Source organism: Triplophysa rosa, linkage group LG5, assembly GCF_024868665.1.
Source record: "Triplophysa rosa linkage group LG5, Trosa_1v2, whole genome shotgun sequence".
Taxonomy (NCBI): Eukaryota; Metazoa; Chordata; class Actinopteri; order Cypriniformes; family Nemacheilidae; genus Triplophysa; species Triplophysa rosa.
The window spans coordinates 23,021,451-23,047,694 of NC_079894.1; the positions used below are offsets into that span (position 1 = coordinate 23,021,451).

At 38.0% G+C, this 26,244-nt stretch overlaps 2 protein-coding genes across 4 annotated transcripts; one reads left to right on the forward strand and one right to left on the reverse strand.

Moving 5' to 3' along the window:
• The first annotated feature begins 12,576 nt into the window (after positions 1 to 12,576).
• Positions 12,577 to 15,881, forward strand: scg2b (secretogranin II b). Of its 2 annotated transcripts, none has more exons than XM_057333296.1 (2): positions 12,577 to 12,709; positions 13,625 to 15,881. In XM_057333296.1, the coding sequence occupies exon 2, from the start codon at positions 13,630 to 13,632 to the stop codon at positions 15,352 to 15,354; it is 1,725 nt and encodes a 574-aa protein (XP_057189279.1). In that variant the 5' UTR covers positions 12,577 to 12,709; positions 13,625 to 13,629; the 3' UTR covers positions 15,355 to 15,881. The 2 variants fall into 2 exon arrangements, with proteins under 2 accessions (XP_057189279.1, XP_057189280.1); XM_057333297.1 differs by lacking the exon at positions 12,577 to 12,709 and adding an exon at positions 13,058 to 13,184.
• Positions 15,882 to 16,281: 400 nt separating this feature from the next.
• On the reverse strand, positions 16,282 to 26,202 carry ap1s3b (adaptor related protein complex 1 subunit sigma 3b). 2 transcript variants are annotated; one of them, XM_057333301.1, is made up of 6 exons: positions 26,082 to 26,202; positions 23,331 to 23,509; positions 21,011 to 21,119; positions 18,535 to 18,672; positions 17,922 to 18,005; positions 16,282 to 16,876 (listed from the first exon to the last, which is right to left on the reverse strand). In XM_057333301.1, the coding sequence occupies exons 1-5, from the start codon at positions 26,082 to 26,084 to the stop codon at positions 17,952 to 17,954; spliced, it is 483 nt and encodes a 160-aa protein (XP_057189284.1). In that variant the 5' UTR covers positions 26,085 to 26,202; the 3' UTR covers positions 16,282 to 16,876; positions 17,922 to 17,951. The 2 variants fall into 2 exon arrangements, with proteins under 2 accessions (XP_057189284.1, XP_057189285.1); XM_057333302.1 differs by lacking the exon at positions 17,922 to 18,005.
• Between the last annotated feature and the right edge of the window lie 42 nt (positions 26,203 to 26,244).

A 26,244-nucleotide genomic window follows, 5' to 3' on the forward strand; every position in this document is an offset into this window, starting at 1 on the left:
GCTGTCTATTTTAAGATCAATATCCCTCTTGAAACTGTTTTTTTTTCATATATAATCAATCATTTTAACTATACAGTAACCTGAATTAAGTATTAGTTCAAATGAACGACACAAGCGTTATTTGCCAGTAGGTGTCAGCATGAGATAATTTACCCAATAATGCACTAGGCTACATAGCCTATAGCCTGTTAAATAAAAAGCAGGTATTTTAGATAAAACAACTTCGATTAGATTAAAATAATTTATCAAATTATTTTAATTATATATTTCAAAGCCATCCTGAAATGTAGTAAATCTAAAAGCTACTGTAATTAGGCTATAGTAACATTTTTTACTATATTTCATTACAACACATTACATTTTTCCACCTTTACGACTAAACGTAGCCTATACGCTACATATTTAAGAAAGGTTTGCAAAAACAGATGGTTCAAAGCAATCATTTTTATTTTATACCTGATCTTAGCTTCCTGTAATAATTAAGAGGGGTGACGCATTTTGAAAACGTTTTCATACAAATGTAGTCTCTTCACGACCTTGCACGGTTGACGTCAAAGGTTTGAATCGTTTTTTTAATCGATGGGATGCGTTCTCTGATGTCTGCATTCTGTGCAGATGTTGCCTTAAAGCTTTGCCATACACAAGACAAGAAAGTCAGTCCTTAGCGCGAGCTTCGGTGTCCATGGAAACCAAGGCCGCAAGCTGATGTCTTAGAGATCATGAGATAGAAACGGAAAGATACGACAGAACGTTTTTTGGCCCAAACTATTTACTATAAACGAACTATTTACAAAAGCTTTTTGAATCCTTCGTCTCGTATTAATATTGTATAACATTTTTATTTTTACATTCTTTGCTTTTTTAACATTTACATTTATTTTACATTTTACAATTTGGTAATTTAAGATTTGATGACAACATAAAAAGAGCTATTCATATCACTATAATATTCACAGAATTAACTTTGTGCTCCTTTTAGAGAATTCTGTCACAAACTCATCCATGTCCAGTCCATGTAATTGCTTTTTCATGAGCAAAACGTACAAAAAAAGTTTTTTCCTCTCATGAAGCGTTATTCGGCTGAATGGTGTCAGAACCATCACCCGTCGGGTGAACCGCTAATATTTGATGTAACGGTGGAAAAATTAGGCTATTCATGTGTTATTTGCGGTTCATTGCGGATGCGAAGCTGCTTTTACACGTGCCTGCTTATTTGTGTTCAAGCTCTGTCTGAAGAGCTGATTTCCTATTGCAGCGTTGAGCATTGTAGCCAATCGCGTGCAACTGATGGACAGCTATGACTCATTATTATCACAATTTAAATAAACGTTTTAGCTCATCATGCTCCTGCTTTTCTGCATTAAGCTTTATTTAGCCTCGATGGCAGGCTCTAGCGGCTTTGGTATAATTTTACATGAAAAGGGTAAGGGAAACTTGTTAATATCACATGAACAATATTGGCTATTTTTAACAAATTTTGCATGAATCAAAACACATTTCATAAATCACTAATCAAATAGCCTATAGAATAGCTACTACTGTTAGCTAACAATAAAAAAAATGTGGATTCACCCTGGTTGTGTCTCCCGAAACTCTGCCATGTTTACTACATGTTTAAAAATGCATTACCCAGGAATTCCTAATATTTTGTTACTTGTTGCATAGAAAATAAATGGTTTTGTCTACATCGTGGTGATGTAATGCGGGTGCGGTTCGGGTCGCGGCATTTTTGTCAAACTTTTAGGGTCGGGAACAGGAATTGAATTAGTGCTGCTGTCCGATGTCGGGTCGGGTGTTCTGCGGGTGCGGGTTTATCAAACAGGACCCGTGCAGAACTCTGACGCAGAGACGCGCCAAGTCCGTTCACTGCGATGGAACAGTTTTATCACAGCAACGGCGATCCCTCTCTCTCAAGGGCTCCGGGTGGAGGCAGGGTGGGCAAAGCTTCTGATAAGGTGGGCATAGCCCACCCTGCCCCCCAGATGGTTTGTGTTACATTAAACACCACATTTCATGATGGTGCTAACAAAAAACATCTATAGAATAGAATAGAATAGAATAGAATGGCTGTCTGCAACAATCTTTATGTATATGTTTGCATCCAAATATAATTACGGTTCAATAAAACCCCATTAAAAGGGTTCTGTATCAAACACAAAGTGTCAATACCATAAATCATGTCCCGCTCCTCTCGTGTCCATACACACACATTGATCTGCCTAAATGTACACAGCCGCACATGCACATTACAATATCAATTCCCAGAACCAGATGGGCTCTGTACCACATACGCCATACTGGTGTGTGCATGTGGGTGTGCATGTGTGTATATGACAGACAGCCGGCTGACTGTGGGAATGTGTTTGTTTTGCTCCATCTGTGGTTCTGCTTGTGTGAGATGCAGAATGACACATACAAAAAAAGATCAACAAAATCATCATCAGGGAACGACGAGGGGAACCTTCATCCACACCTACACAAAGACAAAAACATACATATAGAAAACACACCTCGACAGAATGAAGTGGGCACATCTGAATATGAGTCAGTGTTGCTTTTCCTCCCTCTTTCTCTATATCAGCTTCAATTTGATGTGTTTTATAGGCATGGCAAACAAACTTTCATTTGGATTTCAAAAGTGTTTGCTGATCAGAGATGATCTGTAACTAGATCACTTGCCCATGCAGAACGCACTGCAATGATTTTAGGATTTCTGGGTATGTAACATGTTCCAAGTGTTTTTTTTTAGCATACTGGTGTTGTTTGGGGTGTTTTTGCCCAGAGTCAAAACAAAGTCTTTCTTAAATCACTTGTTTAATGTATCTATTTCTTTCACTTATTTTGCCATCCACAAGGGAAATAAACACAGTAAAAAGAAAAAGTGCCTCAAATATCCTGTTGTGTACTCAAAGAACCTTAAACTGTATTTTAAGTGCTCCAAAGCTCTTTTTCTCAATAAAAGGGTTATGGTGGAACCATCTATATTCTTTGTTGTTCTTCCAGGAACCTAGAAGTTTCTTGAATAACCCCACATTCAGTTGTGAAGTTCTGGAGTCACCTTTTCACTACACTGGGACCTCAAAGTGCTTTGCGGGTTATTGAAGGAACTCAAAGTCTAAAAAATGGTTCTTGTAAGATCTGTAAACTTGTAAGTGGTTCCTGGAGAATCTCTCTTGTACATGACAGTATCTAGAGGAACCCCAAAAAATTCTGATCTGATCAATTAGTGTCTGATCATTTTGATGTTTTATGAGAATAAGAATAGTCCAAAGTTTGGTTTTTGGCCCCTGCTAAGTGAACACACATTTTAAAATCATGCACATGATTAGAAAAGGCTAAATGTTATTTTGAAAAATTTCAGCAAGCTTTTTGATTATTTTATATTTCTTATTTGTATTATATCATTAATTATATTAATATATTATAAATAAAAAAATTATTCTATAAGTAGATCCTAAGTCACTGAAATCTTTTGAAAATGTAAACGTTGTTGTGCTTTCCATCCAAACGAACTGCAGCTGCTCTGTGTGTTTATTGTGCAGTCTCGCCCTCCCCAGTACTGTGGCGCTGTTGGCCCAATGTCGCAGCGTCAAGGCATGTGTCATGTGGCGCTTTCGTTAGTATGTGTGTTTAACTTTTTCCAGCTCTGCGCAGACCGATCACCTTATGACAAAACGCATTCGGACTTAGAATAACATCTCTAAAGCATACAGAGCAGTCAGTTCACAAATAGCTCTCACTGTGCTTTGATGTCGCCGATCCGTCTGCGATCAAACATCAGTGGCACGAGTGTTCACCGGTGTTGTTCCGCTCGCGCGACAGGCGGGAATTCAAATTAACGGATCGCAACAACCTCTCGCCTGTCCCATTGGATGTAAGTAAAGTCAAAATATATAAATAACTTAAATATACTAACTATATACTATTTATATAAATGTATACTCTGACACGTCTAATTGTATGGCCGCTTTTGGCTGTTTAAACCATTTATTTACACAGTGTAGGCAGCGCATGTTTTAGCCGAGATGCTAACGAATATAAGTTAAGATGAATTTTGTGGGGCTAACGTTAAATGGTTAGTGTTAAATGACAAACAATGACTTTTAGCCACTTTTAGCTATTATGTTCACTTTTAGTGAATGTCTTTTTTAACTTATTGATGTTTGTGTTGAATGGTTTCCCCACCCATGTTACATAAATTGTCTGTAATTAAATATTTTTACCATATTCAGTTGGTTTTTCTCCCTTTTTCTCAGAATTTTCACTATTTTCCAGTTGAGCAGCAAAAAAATTTAAGTATTATATTTATTATGATATTTTCATTATTATGTTATTTGTTATATTTGCACATGTAAAAATACTCATTGACAATGGAAAATCTGAATAAAGTCGATTATTACAGTTGTTGTTATAAATAGCCTATTGTACTCCTTAACCATAGACCAAAACAGTGACTTCCAGGCATTGTAATATTTTGTTTATTGTTACATTTGTAAACCAATTTGTGATGTGCTAAATGATTAAATGTAATGTTTTATGAGACGTTATCTAAATCCCTCTTTTTGGTCTCCATGTCTTATTCCCAGGGACACCCAAGGCCAACAGATCCAGCTCCAGCCCACCCTGATGCTCATCCTTGCACTGCCTGGGACACCTAAGGCCAACAGGCACAGCTCCTGTTTTCTTTTTTGCCATAAATACATATCTACTTTAGCAATGCAAAATTGTGAAATGTACTATAGAAATAATTTCTACTTTGACTACATGGATCCTCACACCACCTGGTAATGGCAGGAAACCCATTTGGAGAGAACAGCATTGTTTTCCTCTAGCTCGCAAGGATTTGCTATTTGGCAAATTACAACTTTACCATGGGTGTAGGCCTTGCTATGAGAGACTACTTTTTTGCTGGACTTTTTTACAATTGTACATTTGTACAAAGTACCTGAAATATTTCTGTATGTACAGTATATTTAAAATTAAGGCAAATTATTTGGTTAGTTTTGTTAAGATAAAGACTTTTCATTTATAACAACATCGCCAACACAATATTAATTATACATGTGATTTCATGAATTTAGAATGGTAATGTTCAATATTGACCATTCTTTAAATATTTATTCAATGTAAATTGTTGTTGTTTATCAATAAACTGTTGTATTTGATTTAGTATTTCTGCTTATTAAAATATTGTGAATAGCAAATATAAACTGAAATGGTGCCTTGAAGCACCCAAGATGGTTCCAGACCATTTTAATAAAAGGGATCCCCAAGAAACCTTGAGGGTTCCTCAGAGAACCGCTGCCCTTCATTAAGCGGTGCTTTGAGTTTCCCCTGAGGGTTCCGCCTGCGTGGCAATGTGAAGAACCCCAAATGGTTCCTCAAAGTACCTTTAATTTTTACAGTGAAAGCTCTGCCTGTTATTTCTTTAGAAAAGTACCAACACCTCAACAAGCCACATGAGATTAGGAATCATTCAGGTCCGCAGCTGAAATTACCGTAATGCAGGTTTGTTCAAATCTCAAATCCAATGTATGAGGAATAGAAATGAATTTTATAAGAATGTAATAAACCAAAATAATTCAGTTAAATGGAAGTAAAAAACTAACTTTATACATTTCTATTTTACATATTCAAACTGCAGTTGGTGTTTGGTGTAAAACAGTGTGTGTCCTGTTAGTATGAATAAGTGTGTGTGTGGTTGGAGATATTGATATGTCTGGTATATGAGTCATCACTGGGATATTTATAGCCCCTCCAACGAGAAAGGAGGAGAGAGGGAGAAGAGTAAGCTCTGTTATCTGTGGGAAAAACAACTTAATGAAAACATGCTGTGTGGTCAACTTATTACTGAATATCACATGTTTTCTCTCTCTCTCTCTCTCTCCTATCTTCTCTCATTCGGTCTCTATACACTCTCTCTCTCTCTCTCTCTCTCTCTCTCTCTCTCTCTCTCTCTCTCTCTCTCTCTCTCTCTCTCTCTCTCTCTCTCTCTCTCTGTTGTGTGTTGTGTGTTGGAGGACTGGTAAAATCAGTCCTCCAACCGCGTTCATCTATGCAAGCAAAGGTCATTTTCCGCTCTTCCGTTGCACTGTTGCCTCTAAAGCTCTCTGTTTTTCTCAGAACTGAGATTCATTAAAAGTGTGAAAACTGGCTGGGCTTCCGTCCACCAAAATAAAACCTCTAGTACACACACAAACACAAATGTATGTGTTTTGCATACATATAATATAATTATAACCATGATATTCTGTAAGGGGAAACAAATTCACACAATCTTCCACACTACCAACAGTGTGCCCATGCTGGTTTGCGTGGGCATGTAGATGTGTCAGTAAACACTTTTGCCAGAGATTCAGAAGCTTCTAGTCAAACTCAGATCAGCGCATTTAATATATCTGATTTATCGGATTCTTACCTGCAGAAAAGAACTGTAAAACTAGTGGATGTTAATGTTGATGCTGGAGACCCTGTATCTGACACCCTCTGTTCATGGATCTCTCTGATAATGAGCTGATGATGTGAATCAGGTGTGTTAAAGGGGTCATATGACACGGCTAAAACAAATATTATCATTTGGTTTAGATGTAATGCAATGTGTACACAGGATTTAAGGTTCAAAAACGCTGTATTTTCCACATACCGTGCATGTTTGTATCTCCTCTTTGCCCCGCCTCTCTGAAACACACAGATTTATAACAAAGCTCTTTGCTCTGAAAAGCGAGGTGTGCTATGATTGGCCAGTTAACCAGTGCGTAGTGATTGGTCGAATACTGAAGCGTGTGACGGAAATGTAACGCCTCTTACCATATTTGGAACATCACGTTCCAAAGCAATTGTACTGACAGGTACGCCCACCTTACTTGCGTATACATTTGGGCGGTCTTAGTCAAATCATACCACCAACTGACGTAGATTTGTGGGGGTGTGGTTACACGAGGCGTTTCAGGCAGGTCTGGGTGAGATAGAATGCATCTTTGGTTCTGATACTTTCATTTTTGCAATTTTACGTGTCTAATACATGCACTGGCAACTTATAACACACCAAAGACACAGAAAAACACGTATTCACGCCGTATGACCCCTTTAAATAAGAGAGACTCATTTGCGGTACTGTGGGTCTCCAAAATTAAGAACCTTAAAGGGGAATCCAAATGTTTTATTTAATATGGTCTATGGTGTAGAAACGTACCATCTGTTTGAAAGATTTAAGAGCTCTGTAATGCTTTAGATCGTCCAGATTGATCTTCCAGAAATGTGACAAAACAGAAGTAAACAGATGGTGTTGAGCTACTCACAGCTGGTGAACGGAGCGGCTACCTCACACGTCTGTCCACCAAACACGATGCTGGCCGTTCAACAAGAACACAAGGTTAAAGTCGCCAGAACATCTGTCTGTTTCAACATTTTAGGGTCAGAGGAACGCCTAAAAGAATTGTAAACTGTGCCGAAAAAGAAAAGAGAGAGACCCCAAGACAAGGAGAAACGGGTTGACGTCGATGTCCATTTCTTCTCATTAGAGATGTATTGTTAGATAGAAAAATGAAAAAGGCCTCCGTTCCACACACACACGCAAGCGAATACGTCATTCAGATCGTGAGTCAGAGAAAGGTGAAGGAGTGGGGGATGAATGAAAAAGTGAGAGAGAGCAAAGCAAACAAGGAAAATCAAACAAAAGAGAGAAAATGGGTAATAAAGAATATGTGTAGTTCAGGGTGACATACAGCTTAAGCTTTAATGACAGTTTTCGTGCCATGCTGTTTATAAACACAGAGAATATCTTTTATTTCATTTATAATTTTGTTTACGCATGCATGGACTCACAATGGAAGTCAACCAACTTTGCAGTGGCTTCAAAAATTCAAATGGCCAAATTTTCATTTCAACTATTCCGTTCTTTAAAGATCTGCCTTATCTTGAATGTGAAGACCCCTAGATCCACATCTCTATGTACTCCGCATGAGCTCATATTTAAAAGTTGTTAAAAGCAAACCCAACACAAAAATGACAGTGTGGGAGAGCAAGAGAGAGAGAGACATATAATGGGTAAATGATTGTCTTCTCATCCTTATTAGATCCCACCAGCCACACGCTGCCTCACTTCTGCACCCACAGAACAAGAGAGATGAGTGAAAGACGTAAAGCCGAGGGTCACCATGGAGACAAGGACTCGAGAGAGAAAGACAGGGAGGAGCAGAGATGAGAGAGCTGATGTGGTAGAACACCAGTTTGTGTTGAAGGCACAGAGATGGAATCGAGGCTTATCTGTCATGAATGAGAGATGTTTAAAGCCAACGTTAAATCAACACCGTTTCGTTTCTAAATACACATACATTTATTTATTGTGAATCATTCATTGGTGAATGTTAGAAAATTTTTTTATCTTTGCTTCTATGGTCCTCCTATTTCTTCTTTTCCTCCTATCTCTCAGTCCCTGCCTTCCAAAGTCATTGGAACAGACATCACTTTTAATGACCCTAAAGTTTCCCAATGAGTAAAATTAAGGATTATATCAACATTTTAAAGTGTGCTTTTGTTACCATTTTTACTTAGGGATGATGAAAACAGAGAAAAAAGTCAAAAGACTGAAGGAGGGAGCCAAGCAATATCTGGGGATTCAGAGTTCAGCATTGTTCACCCAAAAATGAAAATTTCATCATTTACACACCCTGATGCCATTCCAAACCTGTTTGACTTTCTTTTTTCTGCAGAACACAAAAGAAGATATTTTGAAGAACATTGGTCACCAAACAACATTGGCTCTCATTGACATCCCTTGTATGGACTCAAAACCACAGAAAGACATATACAGGTTTTAAACGACATGAGGGTGAATATATGTTTTTCAATTATTGGGTAAGTTTTCTCTTTGAGGTGGGTTTCTTTGACTTGGTTCAGTCAGCAACCATCTATGATACCCTTAGCAACTGCATAGCATCACCCTGGCAACCTTCCACAACAAGGACCAACCATATTTTCTTCAAACAATGAAAATGTTTGCTTATGCTTTTATTTCTCCTATGATTTTTTTCCTATAAAAACATTAGAGACAAAAGTGATACTTCAACAAAAACTGAGTAGGAGAGCTTTCCAAGTACCAACTTCTGATCAGAACAATTTAATGGACACTCCGGCCTATGTTAAAACAACATCTATGACTCATTTCCACACACTTTAGTACCTGTCGTATTGTTTATGACACACACAGGCTACCGTGTGTCGAGGGCCGCTGCACAGCCTAGAGGTTTCTGTTGACTCAGGAATGACAACCATTGATTGAGATTCTGAGAGGCACAAAACAACGCTGTCAATCTCCCTGGCAACCAGAGGGAGAGAGCGATAAGAGAGAAAGAGAGATAGACACATTAGGGAGGGAGCGCATGGCACACAGGAAGTGAATGATGAATTGACTGATAGATTTTATTGCTTGTATCTATGGGATTCGTGTCAGTTGGATGATTCACCACCACTCCCCTTTAATTCTCATTTACATTCCTGCTCTCTTTCTCCCTTCACTGTGACTGTCATCTTATCGCAGCATACTAAACACAAACACAAAAACAAAACAAAAGCTTTCAAAGATCTAGCTGAGATGTTAGTTTAGGATCATCTGTATTGGGGTTATCTTAGTTTAACTAGAGATTTAATGTTTTATTTCAGATAATATATTAGTAACGGTACCAAATAGCAGTGAGCCAATTTCAAAGCAAAAACTGAAGCATACCTGCTAATGCCTGTTATTATTATGATTAGAGATCAAAACACCCCTACAGTAATTATTACACAATTAGGTTGTGTCAAAAGTGCAATTAAAATTATACTTTTAATAACTAAAAAGTGGGCTAAATAGTCCCAAGTGGTGATGAAATATACTAGGCCTGTCATGATCATGTTTTCACTTCACGGTTAACGTGGCCAAAAGAATTTGCGGTATTATCACAATATCTATTTAATTGTTTACATGAACAAATAATGCTATCAGTCAAATTCATCTTTGATTTTGTTTACTTAGTGTTTTCTCCTTTTGTGGCCAACAAATCACAATTTAATCCAGCTTTAAATGGGCATTTAATTATTTACGATATTACTATATGTGTATGGAATTAACACGATATCGATAATCATGTTTTTTTTATATCACAGTTATTGTGCATACAGGTATATTGTTACACCCCTAGCTTGAACTTAACTTAAGCATACTGAATTAAATATCGTTGCATGTCCTTCTGAAACCTTGTATGTCCAAATTTGCTGTTTTTCAGGAAATGGAAAAAACACTGTACTTTGCATACTGTGTTGTCAAAATTGACAAGCACTTTTTAATACTTTTTCTTGGTTAGATATTTGCAAATCCCAGTGACACACATGAAGGGTGACTACTAATAATGATTAAAAATAAGAATCACGAAATATAGAGATACAAAGTTTTAGAAGGACAGCGGCGATTTCTGTTTTGAAAGGATTTAAAATAAGCAAAATATTAAAAATAGAAGAATAATTGAGTGGGGGTGTACCTTTAACTGTAAGCAACCATATTACAGCCATCCACAATACTTTAGCAACTGCATAGCAACACCCTGGCAACCCACTGTGGGGATGTGTGAAATCCAAAGAAATCCAATTTTTGTTTACCAGACTTTAATTTTACACCACATAGCTTGTAGGATCTAAACAGCTCCATTCCAGTCAGACTTTCTTACTTCTCACTTTCAGCTAAAAGCTTGAGGTCATTTGTTTTTTTCATTTCAGGCAATTAATGTACAGAATCTCAGTCATATCAAGAGATGCCGCTGTCAACCCGCCCACACTTTTCTCAGCCTATCCGATCGTCCATCACAGTCCACGCACACATGACTGTAACCTCCTGCTGACACCTCCACAGCGCCTATTTATAGCCAATTCCAGCAAGACATGTTTCAGTGTCATCCTTGTTTTCCGCAAGCAGAGGTTCTGCTAGAATAATCATGCCAACAGTAGGATGCTCTAACATCTTTAAGATGAGAAAACTGGGAAATTCAATGGATTGTAGATTGATATGCTTGTAACCTAAAGTCAGAGAAGTTTAGCAGTACAGCTGTGTTATCACTCCTGATTGCTAATGGAAGTCAGTAGATACAGTATGTATATTTTATGAATCAAGAAGCAGAAATAGAAAGGATTGTTTTGTATTACAGCCATGGACACGTCCCCCAAATGCACACACGCAGGCTCATGACTCATATACGACCATGTGACTGCGCAGCTAACGTCAAGAGGGCTCGTCTCACCCCTCTCCCCAGAGTGCAGTCAATTGCCTGGATAGGATCAGCTTGTGCTAAAAACAGTACAGCGTTGGGCTGCGGAGAACTTTACAAGACATGTGTGGCCAATAGGTTTGCATTTGTTGGGGAATTTACAGTCTGGCGCTTCAGCAAATATGTAAGAATACAACATAAAAATAAAGGCTTTCTTCAATCATGTATGGCCAAAACATAAAAAAGTGAATTCTTTATGAAACATAATATTTTTATATCACACCACTATCTACACATTGTGAAACAGTCTGCTAGAATGGTTCCCCAACTTCCTTACAAGGTAATTTTGCAATACAGAGACTAAAAGGATTCTGCAGCTAAAAATACTTCAAACAACGTGCCTGAAATAAATTCAGAACAAAGCTCTCTCTGCAGAGATTTCTCTGTTTTCCAGGAAAAGTGATCAGGGCACCTAATGCTGCTTCTGACAGTCCACAGCGCAGGGTCTAATGAATGCTCTGCTCAGTTGGAGAGAGCTACAACCAGCATCTGAACATCCATCACAGGCCTTCTTCCATCTCCTTATGAGCCCCGCAGTGTGTGTGTTTGTGTGACTCATCGCCTGCCGATTTAACTCTGTGGTGCCCAGATGTACTAAATGACAATGAACGTTACTACTGCTTCAACTGCGACCATTTTCATTTTGTTTTAATTGCAATCATGAAATGGGAATAAAAATACCCAGATTTTTATGTTCACAACTTGCATTACATAGATGGAGCAGAAATGTTCCATTTTGCAGTCTCTATTTGCAGAACTGTTGTGTTCAGAATGAGAAGTGAATTTACAACTTTGCTACAACCTATAAACTGTCTTCAAGCATACGTTTATGTATTAGTATGTCTCTTTTCTGGTTTCAGACCCTTTACGCTGCTAATGCAATGCTCTGCCCTTTAAGCGACAGGAACACTATAATCATAATAAATTATGATTATATGTCCAAGCATTGTCAAGATATTAGCTAATACCATGCTAAAACAGTAGTTTTATTCTATAAAATTATGATATTTTGGCAACATCAATCTATGCAAAAGTCAGCTATATAGCATATTCTGTCTATTGTCTACAAAATTAGAAAAAAAAACATGCGTAATTTACATTTACGCACATATACATTTTACCAACATGTGCGTTCCCTAGGGTACAGGCTATATTATTAATTAAGAATAAAACGAGGACAAAATCCAATTGGTTGCTATAAAAGGCTTGAGTTTCTCATCACAGATGAACGGCATGAATGGTTATCGAATGCATGCGCAGGTTCGGTGTTGCGTGCGCGCCGGTGACGCACGGGTCAGGTGGCGCCTCATATAGAGCGGGGAGCTGTCCGGTGCTGAAACACAACCCAAGCGCTTTTACATGCACGTCGGACATGCTGTCCAAGCTTTTTCACATCCTCTGAGATCTGCACACAGGTAGGGTGGCTCGATTTTATACATTTATTTACAAACACATTTGCTTTATGAGGGTTAAAAAGATGTGGAGATTTTCTTTTATGCTTTGCTTGGTGAGATACCGTCACACATCTGTGCTATATTTGTTCGATTTCCTTGCAAACTATGTTTGTAAAATTTATTTCACCTGGGTTTTGACCGAGATCTTTTTAAGCAAAATTCGCGTGGAAAATCTCTTCTTGGAGATCGGTAGCCACAAGTGAAAGGTTACCTTGACAACAGGCGGTGACTCATCCGGTGCTGTTGTCGTTTAAAAACATGTTGTGTTCCGACTCTGTTCATTGCTGCTCTGACGCTCGCTGCATCTCTTCTGCTCGATCCAGGAAACATTTTGGGTCAAAAACAATTCTGAAAGCGGCACACACAGGGTGTTTAAACTTAGTGCATTTTAATATTGCACACATTCTGCCTTGAAAAGCATAGCTTGATAAAAAAGGTTGGAATTTTAAATCTCTATAACGTTGCTACATTTCAGGCATTATCATAAACGCTTTAATGCTAATGTACCATTTCATAATTTAATGTCTTTTAATCTTTTTCTTTTGAAATAATTTACCTTATTTCTACACAGTTTTTCTGATGCCTGTATGTGCTAAAATGTATTTTCTGGAAAGTTGCACTACAACCATGCAAAATTGTGAGAGGCCATACAAATGTATTTGAATTTAACTTCAATTTTGTCTTAATTTTCATAACATTGCAATAATACTTGAAGTGAATTGTTTTATTGTTAATGCTGCATTGAATGCATTCTGCCTTGAAAAGCATTTGTTTTTGCCAAAAAAGCAATATCCAATCCACATTATTAATGAGTAAATTTAAGTAAATTGAACACAATAAACGAGTGAACTAATTTTCATATTTATTCATCTCTAGGTGGTATGATGTCATCACTACCGAAACTGTCCGCCAGAGGGGTGGTGGTGCTGCTCGCCTCCCTCCTCCAAACTCTCACCGTGCAAGGCGCCTCTGTGCGTCACCACCGCCTGCGAGGCGGTGACCAGGGTGGCTTCCTGGCTCCTAGCTCTGATATGATCAAAGCTCTGGAGTACATCGAAAGTTTAAAGCAAAGAGCTGACGGACCAGAGAATCCCACCGGAGACTACGACGAGGTGGACAAATTCCGCTTTCTGGTGCAGCTCGCTTCCCAACAGGACGAGAACGCACCCAATCGTGAGGACACCGCGCGCTGGCCTGACAACAAGGTACCCCAATGGGTTCAATCTTTGCTCAGGATGCTGGAAGAGGCTGGAGAGAGCACAGGCACCCAGCCTGCAACCGGTAATGAACGGCGCCCTCACAAAAGCAGGCGCCCGATGACGGAGGCGGAGAGCACTGACTACGGGGGCTTCGTGAAGCCACACAAGAAGTATCCGTTGATGTTTGAGGATGAGGAGAACACCAGAGACAACAAACGAGCGACCGAGGATCTGGACGAGCAGTACACCCCTCAGAGCCTCGCCAACATGAGGTCGATCTTCGAGGAGCTTGGTAAACTGTCAGCACAGAACCAGAAGAGAGAGAACCAGGACGATGACGATGGCGAGGACGACGATGAAAAGGTCAGAAACCTGGCTTACGAGGACGTGGCCGGAGGAGAGGAATGGGTGCCACTAGAGGAGCAGATGGAAACGGAAGAAATGGTTAAAGGTAGCCGCGAGGAATATGAAAGAGCGCTGGCAGATAATGGCGAGCAGAGCGATGCCATAGAAAGACGAGCCGACGAGGAGAATCCAGACGACGACACCAAACTTGTAGATTACTACCTACTGAAAGTCTTGGAGATGACGGACCAGGTTCAAAAACGAGATCTGATGGAGGCGAGGAGGAGGCTTCAATCACGACCCTCTCTAATCGACCCTAGGGCGATCAAACAGCTCATATCCGCTATTTCGACGAAGCTGCAGGTGCCTCCTGAAGATCTGGTTGGAATGCTGTTCATGGAGGAATCCAGAAAACAACAGCGACTTCCCGAGTCTCAGCTGGCTAGGAATCCCAGCCAGCCTCGCTATAAAAGTCGGGTGATCAAATACTACAACGGCCGACAGCCAGAAATTACGGTGAGCAACATCCCTCCTGATGTCAAGACGGAGGATATCCTAAAAATCCTCGGGTTGGGAAACCTGGCCAACAAAAACGCTAAGTTGTCTCTACTAAAGCAAAGACCGTACAAAACAGCCATGGCAAAATACTTCAACCCAAGCGGAAGGCGAGGAAGCTTGTTCGACTTAAACAAACCTCTAAGCAAAAGAAAACAAGATTTCGATGACGATGATGATGTAGACGAAGATGAAGAGTCGACCTTCCTCGCAGCCAAACTATTCGAGTACCCAGACACCGGCAATCGCAAAAGAGCCATCGACTCCGCTGCCAACGGACACCTGCCTTACGAGTTATACGAGGAGGCCATGAAAGATTTCTTTGATCAGGTTGACGCCGGGAAGAGCACGCTTGCCAAAAGAGACACCCAAGGGAAAGAGGAGGTTGAGACGCCCCAAAAGCCGCCCGCTCAAGATTCAGCTCTGGAGCATGGAGAGCAAACACCGGCGGCATCTGGAACAGAAGAGGGTAAAGAGCATCATGGGAAAATGGCCGCAGGAATGTGAGGAGCTACTGTATGTTCATTTTTCCACGCCCATTTTCTGATACGTCCAGCCCTTTTGATATGGTTGCCATGTGAACGACTTCTAAACTGTCCAATTACTGCCTGTAAGAATATCCTACTAGCCCATCTTGCTGCAGGAGGGACCTGTCAGATTATGGGTGGGGGAAAAATAACACGTACCCATGGGACATACCTATATCTCCTCAAAAGTAAACCAATGTTTAAAGTGCTTTAGTTTTCATGGAATTCTATATGATGTAAATATATATATCGTATATCAGTGTGTGGGAGTTCAAGTGCATTTTATCTGTTGTTTATGAATCGGTGGTCCTCGATTTGTTTTCTGGCTCCTTTTGTTGTTATCACGAGAATGATGCCGTATAGTCGTAGGACTCCTGCTGCAATCTTACAAGCTATTTCATGATGAAACCAATAAAGGTGGATGTAATCCTCATTTCTACATCATTTTGTACGTGTTCTGAAGTGTGAGAAGAGAAACATGAATAAAGCATTACCGTATTATTTTTCCTCTCGCTGTATTGTGTTGCCTTATTAAACAGAGCTTTGCATATTCCATTGAGCGTGCAGAAAGTGTGTGACAACTAAGAAACAAAAGCTTACTTGTCTTAGCCTCATTTTACAGTATATTACATATAGAAAGTACTATACCTAAAAAAAAAAAGTAGTTCTTGTCACTTTTATATTGTGTAAAAACATTTTTTAAAGAAGAAAAATACAATAACTGATATGTAAAATACATATTAATAATACACTTTGATATCAAAGAAAAGCCAAGGGTGTCCGATTCAAAATACACCAAAAGGAATGCAATGTACATTCATAATAAGAAATGTCAAAACATGAATTTCTGTGGGAGAGAGCAGCAGTCGCATTTCAATACAGCTACAAACACATGACAGAGACAAAATCATATCAAAAGACATTTTTAATAAGACAACATCAACAAAGTGAGCTTAAAAAAGCAGCGTTACACTTCCTTAAGACGCTTTTTTCTTCATCTCCTAAGACATGCAACATGTTAAATAACATGAAAAGGCACTTCAGATAAACCAAGCTTTAAAGTTATTGCAAATATATGATCATTATACATATTGATCTTGGTATAAAAGTAAAAATTTGTCCGTTTATATCTATGGTTGTGTCAGCGCAGGCACAGTTAAACTATTGAAATTCTGCATTGCAATTATTACATTAAATTACTACTACAAGCTGAAAAACATATTAATTCTATAATTTAATTATTCAAAAATTCAGCTCAAACCCTGATTCATTTTTATTAAAATTGAGTGAAACTGAGAAAGATGCTTCAGCTCTGAAATTTTTTTTATAAATGTGTATGCAGCCCTCATGTGTAAAGTTTGAACAGTAACATCATGCGATGATAAAATTGTGTCCTGGCTGAAGGACACAACCTACAGTGTGTAGTCAGAATGTTCCCTTGTCACCTTGCATCACATCTGCTGTCATCAGAAGGCCGGTTTGTTCATGTATTCTTCCATCGTCTGATAGGGAAAAACACATAAACGATTACTTTTTTACCTAATGTTTCATTAGGTAGTTCTGTACCTAATCCTTCAGCTATCAGCTTTAAAGATTCATTTTCTAAGAAATATACTTTAATAAATAACCCCTTTGCTTATTTAAATAAACTAAATAATTAAAACTACAGTGCTAGTTATTTATGTTTAGTTTTATTGTAGTTTATTGCAGTATTTTATTTTTGTCAATTTTAGTTTATATTTTAGCAATTTATGTGCTTTGGTCATGTTATATATTTTTTGCATTCATAAATGTATTGAATTTACATTAAGTTAATTAAAAATTAAAAAAATGTATTTGTGTATATTATTCATGTTTTTTTTTTCAGCTAAAATATTAGTCTCGACTTTATGTCAGCTTTTTGCTAAGGTAACATTTTCAATTATTTTTGTTTCAGTAAACAATAACAACCCTGGTGGTTGTGGTTTATTGTAGTATTTAATATTTTAAATAAATTCTTGTCAATTTTATTATTTATTTATTTTCATAATTGTATTTATTTTACTTAATTTAAAATTATTTTTATTTCATTTTTAAAAAAAATTGTGCATTTTAGATAAGTTTTTGTTTATTTTTTGTAAAAATTTTAGTGTCTCGAATTTTATTTCAGCTTTCAACATTTCCAATTATTTTTGTTTCTGTTAACAATAACAACCCTGGTATTAATGTTCTCCCCTTTATTTGAGGTATTCTGGAAAACGGGCGTTTATCACAGACCCTCTGTAAAACCCCACTCTCTTACTGTCCATCCCTTTATTTATTTCTCTCTGTATCTTTCTCATCTCTAAATCAATAATGTTTTATGAAGGTGATGGCCAGAGTGGAGCTCTGTAACTGAGAATCATTAAAACAGCTGTAGGTTCATTTCCAGGCAGGATGCTCAGAAATGAGTATTGACCGAAGCCTTGAGTTCTGAAGTCACACAAATGAATGAATGTTTTAAAACAAGATATTCAAGAAAAAAAGCTAATCTTTTAAGCATGGGCATATACTGTACATGTTTTGTACCGTTGAACAAAATGAATTCCATCCATTGATTCATAGAAATGACTTGAACACAGTTTGTCGTCCTCCTTCAAAGGCCATTGACATCTGATGTGATGAGATAAGATCAGATCAGATCAGATCAAATCACCCTCACTAATGCTGCTTGAAAATGAGTTCTGACTTCTTCCATCACACATATTTAGCCAAATCCTTATGAACCATAGAAGTTCCTAGATGGCATATATATTATATACGGTACACACATATGCGTCAATCTATTTACACATCCATTCACTTATGTCTCTCTCAAACCTTCAGAGTTCTTTAGCTATGCCAAGGTCATGATTTCGAATCCCAGCGAATGCATGTGCTCGTAAAAAATGTAAGTCACTTTGTATAACGCGTTAGCCAAATGCATTACTATAAATGTAAATATGAGCTCCAAATTATGGAGTAAATTAGGAGGTATTTAAGAGATTTGACAACAGTACAATTTGAGAACAGAAACCTAAAATGCAACGTAGGTAGCTCACTAGGTTCTGAGTCATCCATGACTTAATTCTATTTGAGATTTTGGCAGAAATCTGGAATGAGTTATTTAAAACATCCTGATAACAGCAGCAGCAAGTCTCACCTCCTGTAGCATATCTGATGCTTCTATAGACTTTACAATAGACTGTTTGGACGTCTCTTGGATCTCTCCACCCATCAGAAACTCATCGAGAATGAAATACGCCTTCTCAAAGTTAAAAATGATGTCAAGCTCACACACCTGTAATGCAGTTAAGACAAAACAATATTTAACAGGCAGAAAGTGAAGAGTGAAGAACAAAATCATTTAGCTTTCAAATGTTTACGGTTGATGGAATGAAATGTTTCTCGTGATCTTATATTGTATGCCTAAATGTTATACATTATTTTGCAGACAAAAATAGAATTAGGCAAACATAGAAGAATTAATATCACAATTTGAAATGCATAATTTGGACTGAATTTATGAAAAACACAACCAATAAAATCCCAGTAGAGATGGGAACTCCTTCAATACGTTTAAATGGATACGCCACCCAAGAATGAGAATTCTGTCATGAATTACTCACCTTCGAGTTGTTCCAAACCTGTATACATTTCTTTGTTCTGTTCAACACAAAGAAAGATATTTGGAAGGATGTTAGCAACTGAGATTTCTGGGGTAGTCAAAAAATGGTATAGTTGCCCCAGAAAAACAGAACGGTTTGTTTTCCTAAATCTTCAAAATATCTTCTTTTGTGTTTAACAGAACAAAAAAATATACATTAATTCTTTCTACTCTGGTAGTCAATGGTGCCCCAGAAATCCCAGTTGCTATCATCCAAATCCAAGCACCCGGCTACCAATCTGAATTGCTACACCAGTAAATCCCCTCAAGAAGTCTAAGATCTGGTGACCAGAACCTTCTCTTAATTCCACATTCCAGACTTAAGTGTAGAGGTGACCGTACCTTCTCGGTAATTGGTCCTCGTCTCTGGAATGACTTGCCAGTGGAAATCCGAATGGCCCCTAGTGTGACCATTTTTAAGTCTCTTTTAAAAAAACCTCTGTTTTCATTGGCCTATTAGATTTATTTTCCTGCCTAATATATTTTCTATTCGTGTTTTATACTGGTTCTTTGTTTTAGTCTGTTTTGTACTTTTATGAAGCTGTGTCTTTTGTGAAGCACTTTGGTCAGTCTTGTGGCTGTTTTAAATGTGCTATATAAATAAAGTAAACTTGAAACTCGAAATATCTTTCATTGTGTTCAACAGAAAAAAAGAAATGTATACAGATTTGGGACAATCGAGGATGATTAATTCATGACAGATTTTTCATTTTTGGGTGAACTTTAAGCATCTTAGGTTGAAACCTCAAGGAAATGGATGATACAATGGCAACATTTCTGCGTATTGTAGGCAATGTGTGACCACACTGAAGACGGTAAAGGCAACAAGACCATCTCCAAACAGCTCGATGTTCCTGTGACAACAGTTGCAAATATTATTAAGAAGCTTAAGGTCCATGGAAATGTAGCAAACCTCCCTGGGCGCGGCCGCAAGAGGAAAATCGACCCCAGATTGAACAGAAGGATAGTGCGAATGGTAGAAAAAGAACCAAGGATAACTGCCAAAGAGATACAAGCTGAACTCCAAGGTGAAGGTACGTCAGTTTCTGATCGCACCATCCGTCGCTTTTTGAGCAAAAGTGGGCTCCATGGAAGAACATAACATAAACATAAAAAAGCCAGACTGGAATTTGCTAAAATTCATATTGACAAGCCACAACCCTTCTGGGAGAATGTCCTTTGGACAGATGAGTCAAAACTGGAGCTTTTTGGCAAGTCACATCAGCTCTATGTTCACAGATGAAAAAATCAAGCTTTCAAAGAAGTGAACACCATACCTACAGTGATACATGGAGGAGGCTCGGTTATGTTTGGGGCTGCTTTGCTGCATCTGGCACAGGGTGCCTTGAATCTGTGCAGGGCACAATGATATCTCAAGACTATCAAGGCATTCTGGAGCAAAACATACTGCCCAGTGTCAGAAAGCTCTGTCTCAGTCACAGGTCATGGGTCCTCCAACAGGATAATGACCCAAAACACACAGCTAAAATCACCCAAGAATGGATAAGAACAAAACATTGGACTATTCTGAAGTGGCCTTCTATGAGTCCTGATCTGAATCCTATCGAACATCTATGGAAAGAGCTGAAACTTGCAGTCTGGAGAAGGCACCCATCAAACCTGAGACAGCTGGAGCAGTTTGCTCAGGAAGAGTGGGCCAAACTACCTGTTAACAGGTGCAGAAGTCTCATTGAGAGCTACAGAAAACGTTTGCTTGCAGTGATTGCATCTAAAGGTTGTGCAACAAAATATTAGGTTAGGGGTCCCATCATTTTTGTCCATGACATCGTTTGTTTAATTGTTTACAATATTATGTTGAATAAAAAAATCAAAAGCAAAGTCTGATTTCTATTAAATATGGAATAAACAATGGTGGATGCCAATTACTTTGGTCAAGTTATTTCAGAGAAAATTGTGCATTCTTCGTTTTTGTGGTACCAACAAATTTGAGCACGTCTGTATATGTACTTACATTGCCAAAGTATTTGTCAAGTAGCTCCACGTAGCGGTGCAGAATCTCTAAAGCCAGAAGTTCATTGTCCTGGTTCTCCAAACCACAGCAGAAATACAAACTGGCATATCTACAGAAACAAATACAACACCAGCATAAGATAATGTCTAAAGGTCACATACTACTATTGTCTCGGCTTACATCCAGCTTAAACTACTTGTATGCGGTCGTAATACAATGCACGCAATGTATTTTAGAATTGCTTAGTACTTGGCATATATACATCTTTCTTTAGTCTGTAAATAGTAGACAACATCCTCACAAATGTCATCTACACATCATTGCCCGGTTTCACAGACAGGCTTAGCCTAAGCCAGGACTATGCCTTAGTTGAATTAATATATTTATGTTGCGTTTATAAAAATGCCTTAGAAGAATACATTACTGGTGTGCATATTGAGACAAAACAATGGCACTGATATATTTTAAGATATTTCTGGGCAAGTTATATTCAGTTAAAACAGGTCAGACATTCATTTTAGTCTGGGACTAGCTTTAAGCCTGGTCTGTGAAACCGGGCCTATATTACGTAACTGCTGGAATAGTGAAATGCATGTGTGTAAAAGTCACGATGGAAAACAACAGGAGTGAGGAGAGCGACAGGTTAAGAGAGCTGTGAACCAGAACTGTGTGAGTAACACGCTCTCAGGAGCACAAGTGTGAAGATTCAAAGGTATGACAAGGTGTCAGGGCAATAAAGAAGAGTCTGCTGCAGCGAACAAATCTCCGCTGACACAGCAAAATAGCCAGTCTTTTAAATGTATAGTTTAAAACAACTTAAATAAAACATCTCTATTTACTTAATGATTCCTGAATGTTTCGAAGAATTCTCCAGAAAATCAAAGCACCCTCTTCTTATCAAAAGTTACAGATTGTGAGATGAATATTCAACATAATCTCACAGGAAAAAGTAACTGTTGCACAAGATGGTGATTTTGCATTAATTTCTGATTGTGAATCGTAAAAAACGTACAATTATTACAACAAGAAAAAAAAAGAATAATGCATCACCTCTAAACCTAGTTGTACTAAAACCTATAAATGAGATTGTATATATTCACAAATTTCGGCTACCTCATAAAAAAGCAAAAAATTGTCATGAGATTTTGTTGTAATATATGGTCTTTGAAAACTATAAAAAAGGTCTTGATAAGGTCTTCAGGTAAGTGTACTGACTTCTGGGTTCTTAAAGGGACAGTTCACCCAAAAATGAAAATTCTGTCATTATTTATTCACCCTCAGGTTGTTCCAAACCTGTTTAAATTTGTTTGTTCTGCTAAACACAAAGGAAGATATTTGGTAGAATGTATTTAGAATATAAAAAGGCATACATTTAGTGACTTTAAATACAATATACTGTATATTTAATTAAATGATTTGCCATTTAATTATTTTGTGAGAATTTAATTCAAATGTATTTTTCAGGCCTTTTCATAATTTTGCAACCTTGCAAAGCAATTTTTCACATTTTAGAGCAAACAGTGAGCAAATAACAACAGTTAGGAAATTATAATAGAAAAGGAAAACAGATGTCACAAATGACCTGAAATACATAGTATTATCAAATATTATAGGTGATGTAATCATCAAAAATGCCTAAAATCTGGAAGAAGATTGTGAAACATAAAAACACCTGACCGTCACACAAAGGAAGATATTTGGAAGAATGTACGTAACCAAACAGATCTCACCCCCCATTGACTCCCATAGTATTTATTTTCCCAACTATGGCTGTAAATGGGGGAGGAGATCTGTTTGGTTACTGACATTCTTCCAAATATCTTCCTCTGTGTTCAGCAGAACAAAGACATTTATACAGGTTTGAGGGTGAGTAAATGATGACAGAATTTTCATGTTTGGGTGAATATCTGAGAAGTTCCACATACATTTGACCAATTATTATCATGTTGCATTCAGGGTGCCTGTTCAGATCCTGTTCTGGGGTAAAAAGGGGGCCATTGTTTATAGAGCCGACACAAGTTTACACTGGAAAACAAGGACAACTCAGTGACAGCTATGACATCAGCTAATGACATCAGTAATGACAGGAAAACCCGACTGAACTGGTTTAGAAACTATGGCACAAGACTGGGCTTTTAAAGACAACGTTACTTTTTATTTAGCTCACACCTTTTGAAGATTAATGACAAAATCTGGGTCCCACCGGCTGTGCTTAAAATAAACACTGTCAAACACAGTTTTTCCAAAAACAGTGAAGAGCCCATATGTAGTCTCATTTCAATGATATAACGTTATCCATCAGTCTGGGTTTAACGCTCACCTCTTATAGACAATCTTTAGGTCCCTCCAGTGCAGGAAGTTACACGTACGCGGTTTCCGTGCCAACACCATAGTGGTCATGTCCTTTATTATCTTCTTCCTCTCTCTCTCCGGGAGGGGCAGGAACCATTTCTGCAGCCGTAACTTCCCCTGGCGACTGAACAGCAACAGGAAATGCATCTGTCCGATAAAAACAGATGACAATTCATGAGAACCGTTTTTCATACTTTTATGTTTTGGGAGGGGTGTGGTTTGACTCAAAACGAACCAGGCTGGTAAACAGAAGGTACTGGGTTCAAATTGTGAGTTATTGTGCCATGGGGCAATAAGCATGGCACCCAGGAGGACAATCCCAGTCACAAAAATGCAAAGCATAACAGAAAATGAGTCATTTTTATTAGCACGTTTTATTAAATACAATCCTCATTAGTGTTGCTTTCATGTGGCTGTTGGACTGTATCAAATGAATGTTTTTCAAAGTTTTACTTTAAGTTTGACATAAGCTCTTTAAGAGTGTGCTTAAGTGTCAAAGCGAGTTCAAATGTACTGTAAATGAATCCACCCAACCATATATTTGTTAAATGATCTCCTTTCGTATTTCAAAAGTCATACGGGTCTGAAACAATATGGGAATGAGTAAATGCAGTTAGCGCACATGTTCAAGACTTTTGCGATTTTACTGTGTACTCACAACTGCCTTGTAATTTCCAGTTTCCTCTCTAATGTGTCCATAATAAAAGAACAAGAACCACATGCACATATTAAATCAAAAATCTAAATTGTGAAATACAGACAAAAGCAGAGACAAAGATAAATCGTTTTCGACGGAGAACCACGAAGACATGAACTATAGCAATACGACTATGAGACTCAATATCGGAGACGAGGAGTCCCTGCCAACCCTCAGGATGAATCTGGATGTGAAAGCTTTTCCAAAGCTCATGGTATGACAGTGAGAACAGAATTTCTCAAAACTCATCCTCATTTTTGTACCTCTCCTCATTTTACAGAGAAAACAGGCAGCTCTTGAAAGAGCCTCGTTCTAATGCAGACACACATCATAGCTGGCGAGAGAAAACAGGATGACTTTTCTGTTGTTGTAAGTCACACAAACTTGCTACAAGAAGCCTCTTTCGCAGTTTTAACATGATATAACAACATGTGGATTAATGAGAATCAACAGCATCCCCTAGAAGCAAAGAGTTCATTTGTTTCCACGTTAAAACCCAAAAGATGAAAACACGAGGGAAAAACAAGGAAACAGAAGTCGTATCGTGTCAGCTCTGCTATTGTGCTCTGGAGGAAATCGCATTTCTGAAGCAGTTTTTCAGCAGAACACATCCCAACACATGACAACAGGAAAAGTGCGCTAGAACTATTCACTTGCACACACACTTTCGAGCTCCTGCTTTGATTTTGTGACTCTCTTTCCTTTTTCAGATTCTCTGATTTCATTTTCCTTCTATTGTTGGAGTCGAGACATGTGAGCGGACAGCCGAACATGCTTACAAAAACAAACACCTCCACGTCTTTAAATAAAACAACATTAATATTTCTGGAATATCCAGAAAATATCAGATAATGCGTTAGAAGTCACAGGAGCTGTATAACACTATGGTGAGATTTTCCAAACATTATCAAATTAAAAGCTATGACAAGCTACAATCATACAGACTATTATTTCTACAGCTACATCTTTTTGCAATACAAATAGCAATAATTACATGTATTTCACAAATTCTATCATTTTCTTAAATCTCTACTATATATTCTACAATGCGTTTTCTGTAAAACGTCTTCTCAACAATGCAAAATATGTTACTACTTTACCAGTAACTATTATTAATATTATACTTTTTTATTATTATTAAAAAAAACTAACCCTCTCTCTTTCTCTCAACAGGTATTGTTCTGGCTTTTGTTGAAACTAGTAACTTTGCATTAGCACCTATTGTATTATTGCTCCCTGAACTCTCTGTAAGTCGCTTTGGATAAAAGCGTCTGCTAAATGACTAAAAGTGAATATAAATGTATTATAATTATGTATTTGATTTGATATGTGAAGTAATGATTTATCAAAACCCTCCCGAATCTTTTAATACACTCATATAAAAGACATTTAAAAGATACATTTTGTAAATAAATATATCATTTGCATTATTTCACATTAATTGTTACAATTGAAACTAGAATACTGAAATATATATGTATATGTATATTTGTATTTGTTAAGTATTGATTGTGTCTTTCGGCATTCCACACTCTTACAAACATTAACCAGAGAAGTTTACAGAGGGACTGGCTTAACACCGTCGCCCACTTCTGGATAAACCAGTTCACCCGGTCTCCCAAACTCCAGACCTCCTTAACCTGGACCAGCTGTCTGATCACAAGAATTACTTTACATTGGCAAAAATGAATCGTCCGACAATCCAAAGTCAAGACAACCGGTTTATCCAGGTTGGCTAAGATGACTTCACGGAAACGAAACCTTAAAACTCCAGCTGCCTTTAATTTGCTTCTCAATACTTTACTTACACAGTGGGAAAAACACTAGTTTACGTGAAATACAGCACCTCTGTTCCCTCAGCTAACGAGAAACAACAGATCAAGGACGACAGTTTTATGAAGTCCGCATGTGCGCGCATGCGCCTCGACAGGTGCACGCACACCTGTTTGTGTTAAATAAACACTGTCATGCTACAAGTATGTGATTTAACTCTGTGACTGATCAATTTACTCTCTAACTTACCATTCTGAAACGGAGACGTGTAAACAGAGGGTTGAAATCCACAAAATTCCTACTTACTTCCCGGCTGGTCAGTAAGGCCAGCCGGAATCACCACTGTCCTTCCCGAACTGCGGGGGGAGGATGTGCGCACACAATGCGCATGCGCAGATGCCTCGCGCTCCCC

Excerpts from the sequence above, each read along its gene's own strand:
- scg2b (XM_057333296.1), top strand. The coding sequence starts at position 13,630 with ATGATGTCATCACTACCGAAACTGTCCGCCAGAGGGGTGGTGGTGCTG.
- ap1s3b (XM_057333301.1), bottom strand. Across the intron at positions 21,120-23,330 it reads CTAAAGATTGTCTATAAGAG|ATATGCCAGTTTGTATTTCT; the intron begins GTGAGCGTTAAA and ends TTGTTTCTGTAG. Across the intron at positions 18,673-21,010 it reads TTGACAAATACTTTGGCAAT|GTGTGTGAGCTTGACATCAT; the intron begins GTAAGTACATAT and ends ACTGCATTACAG.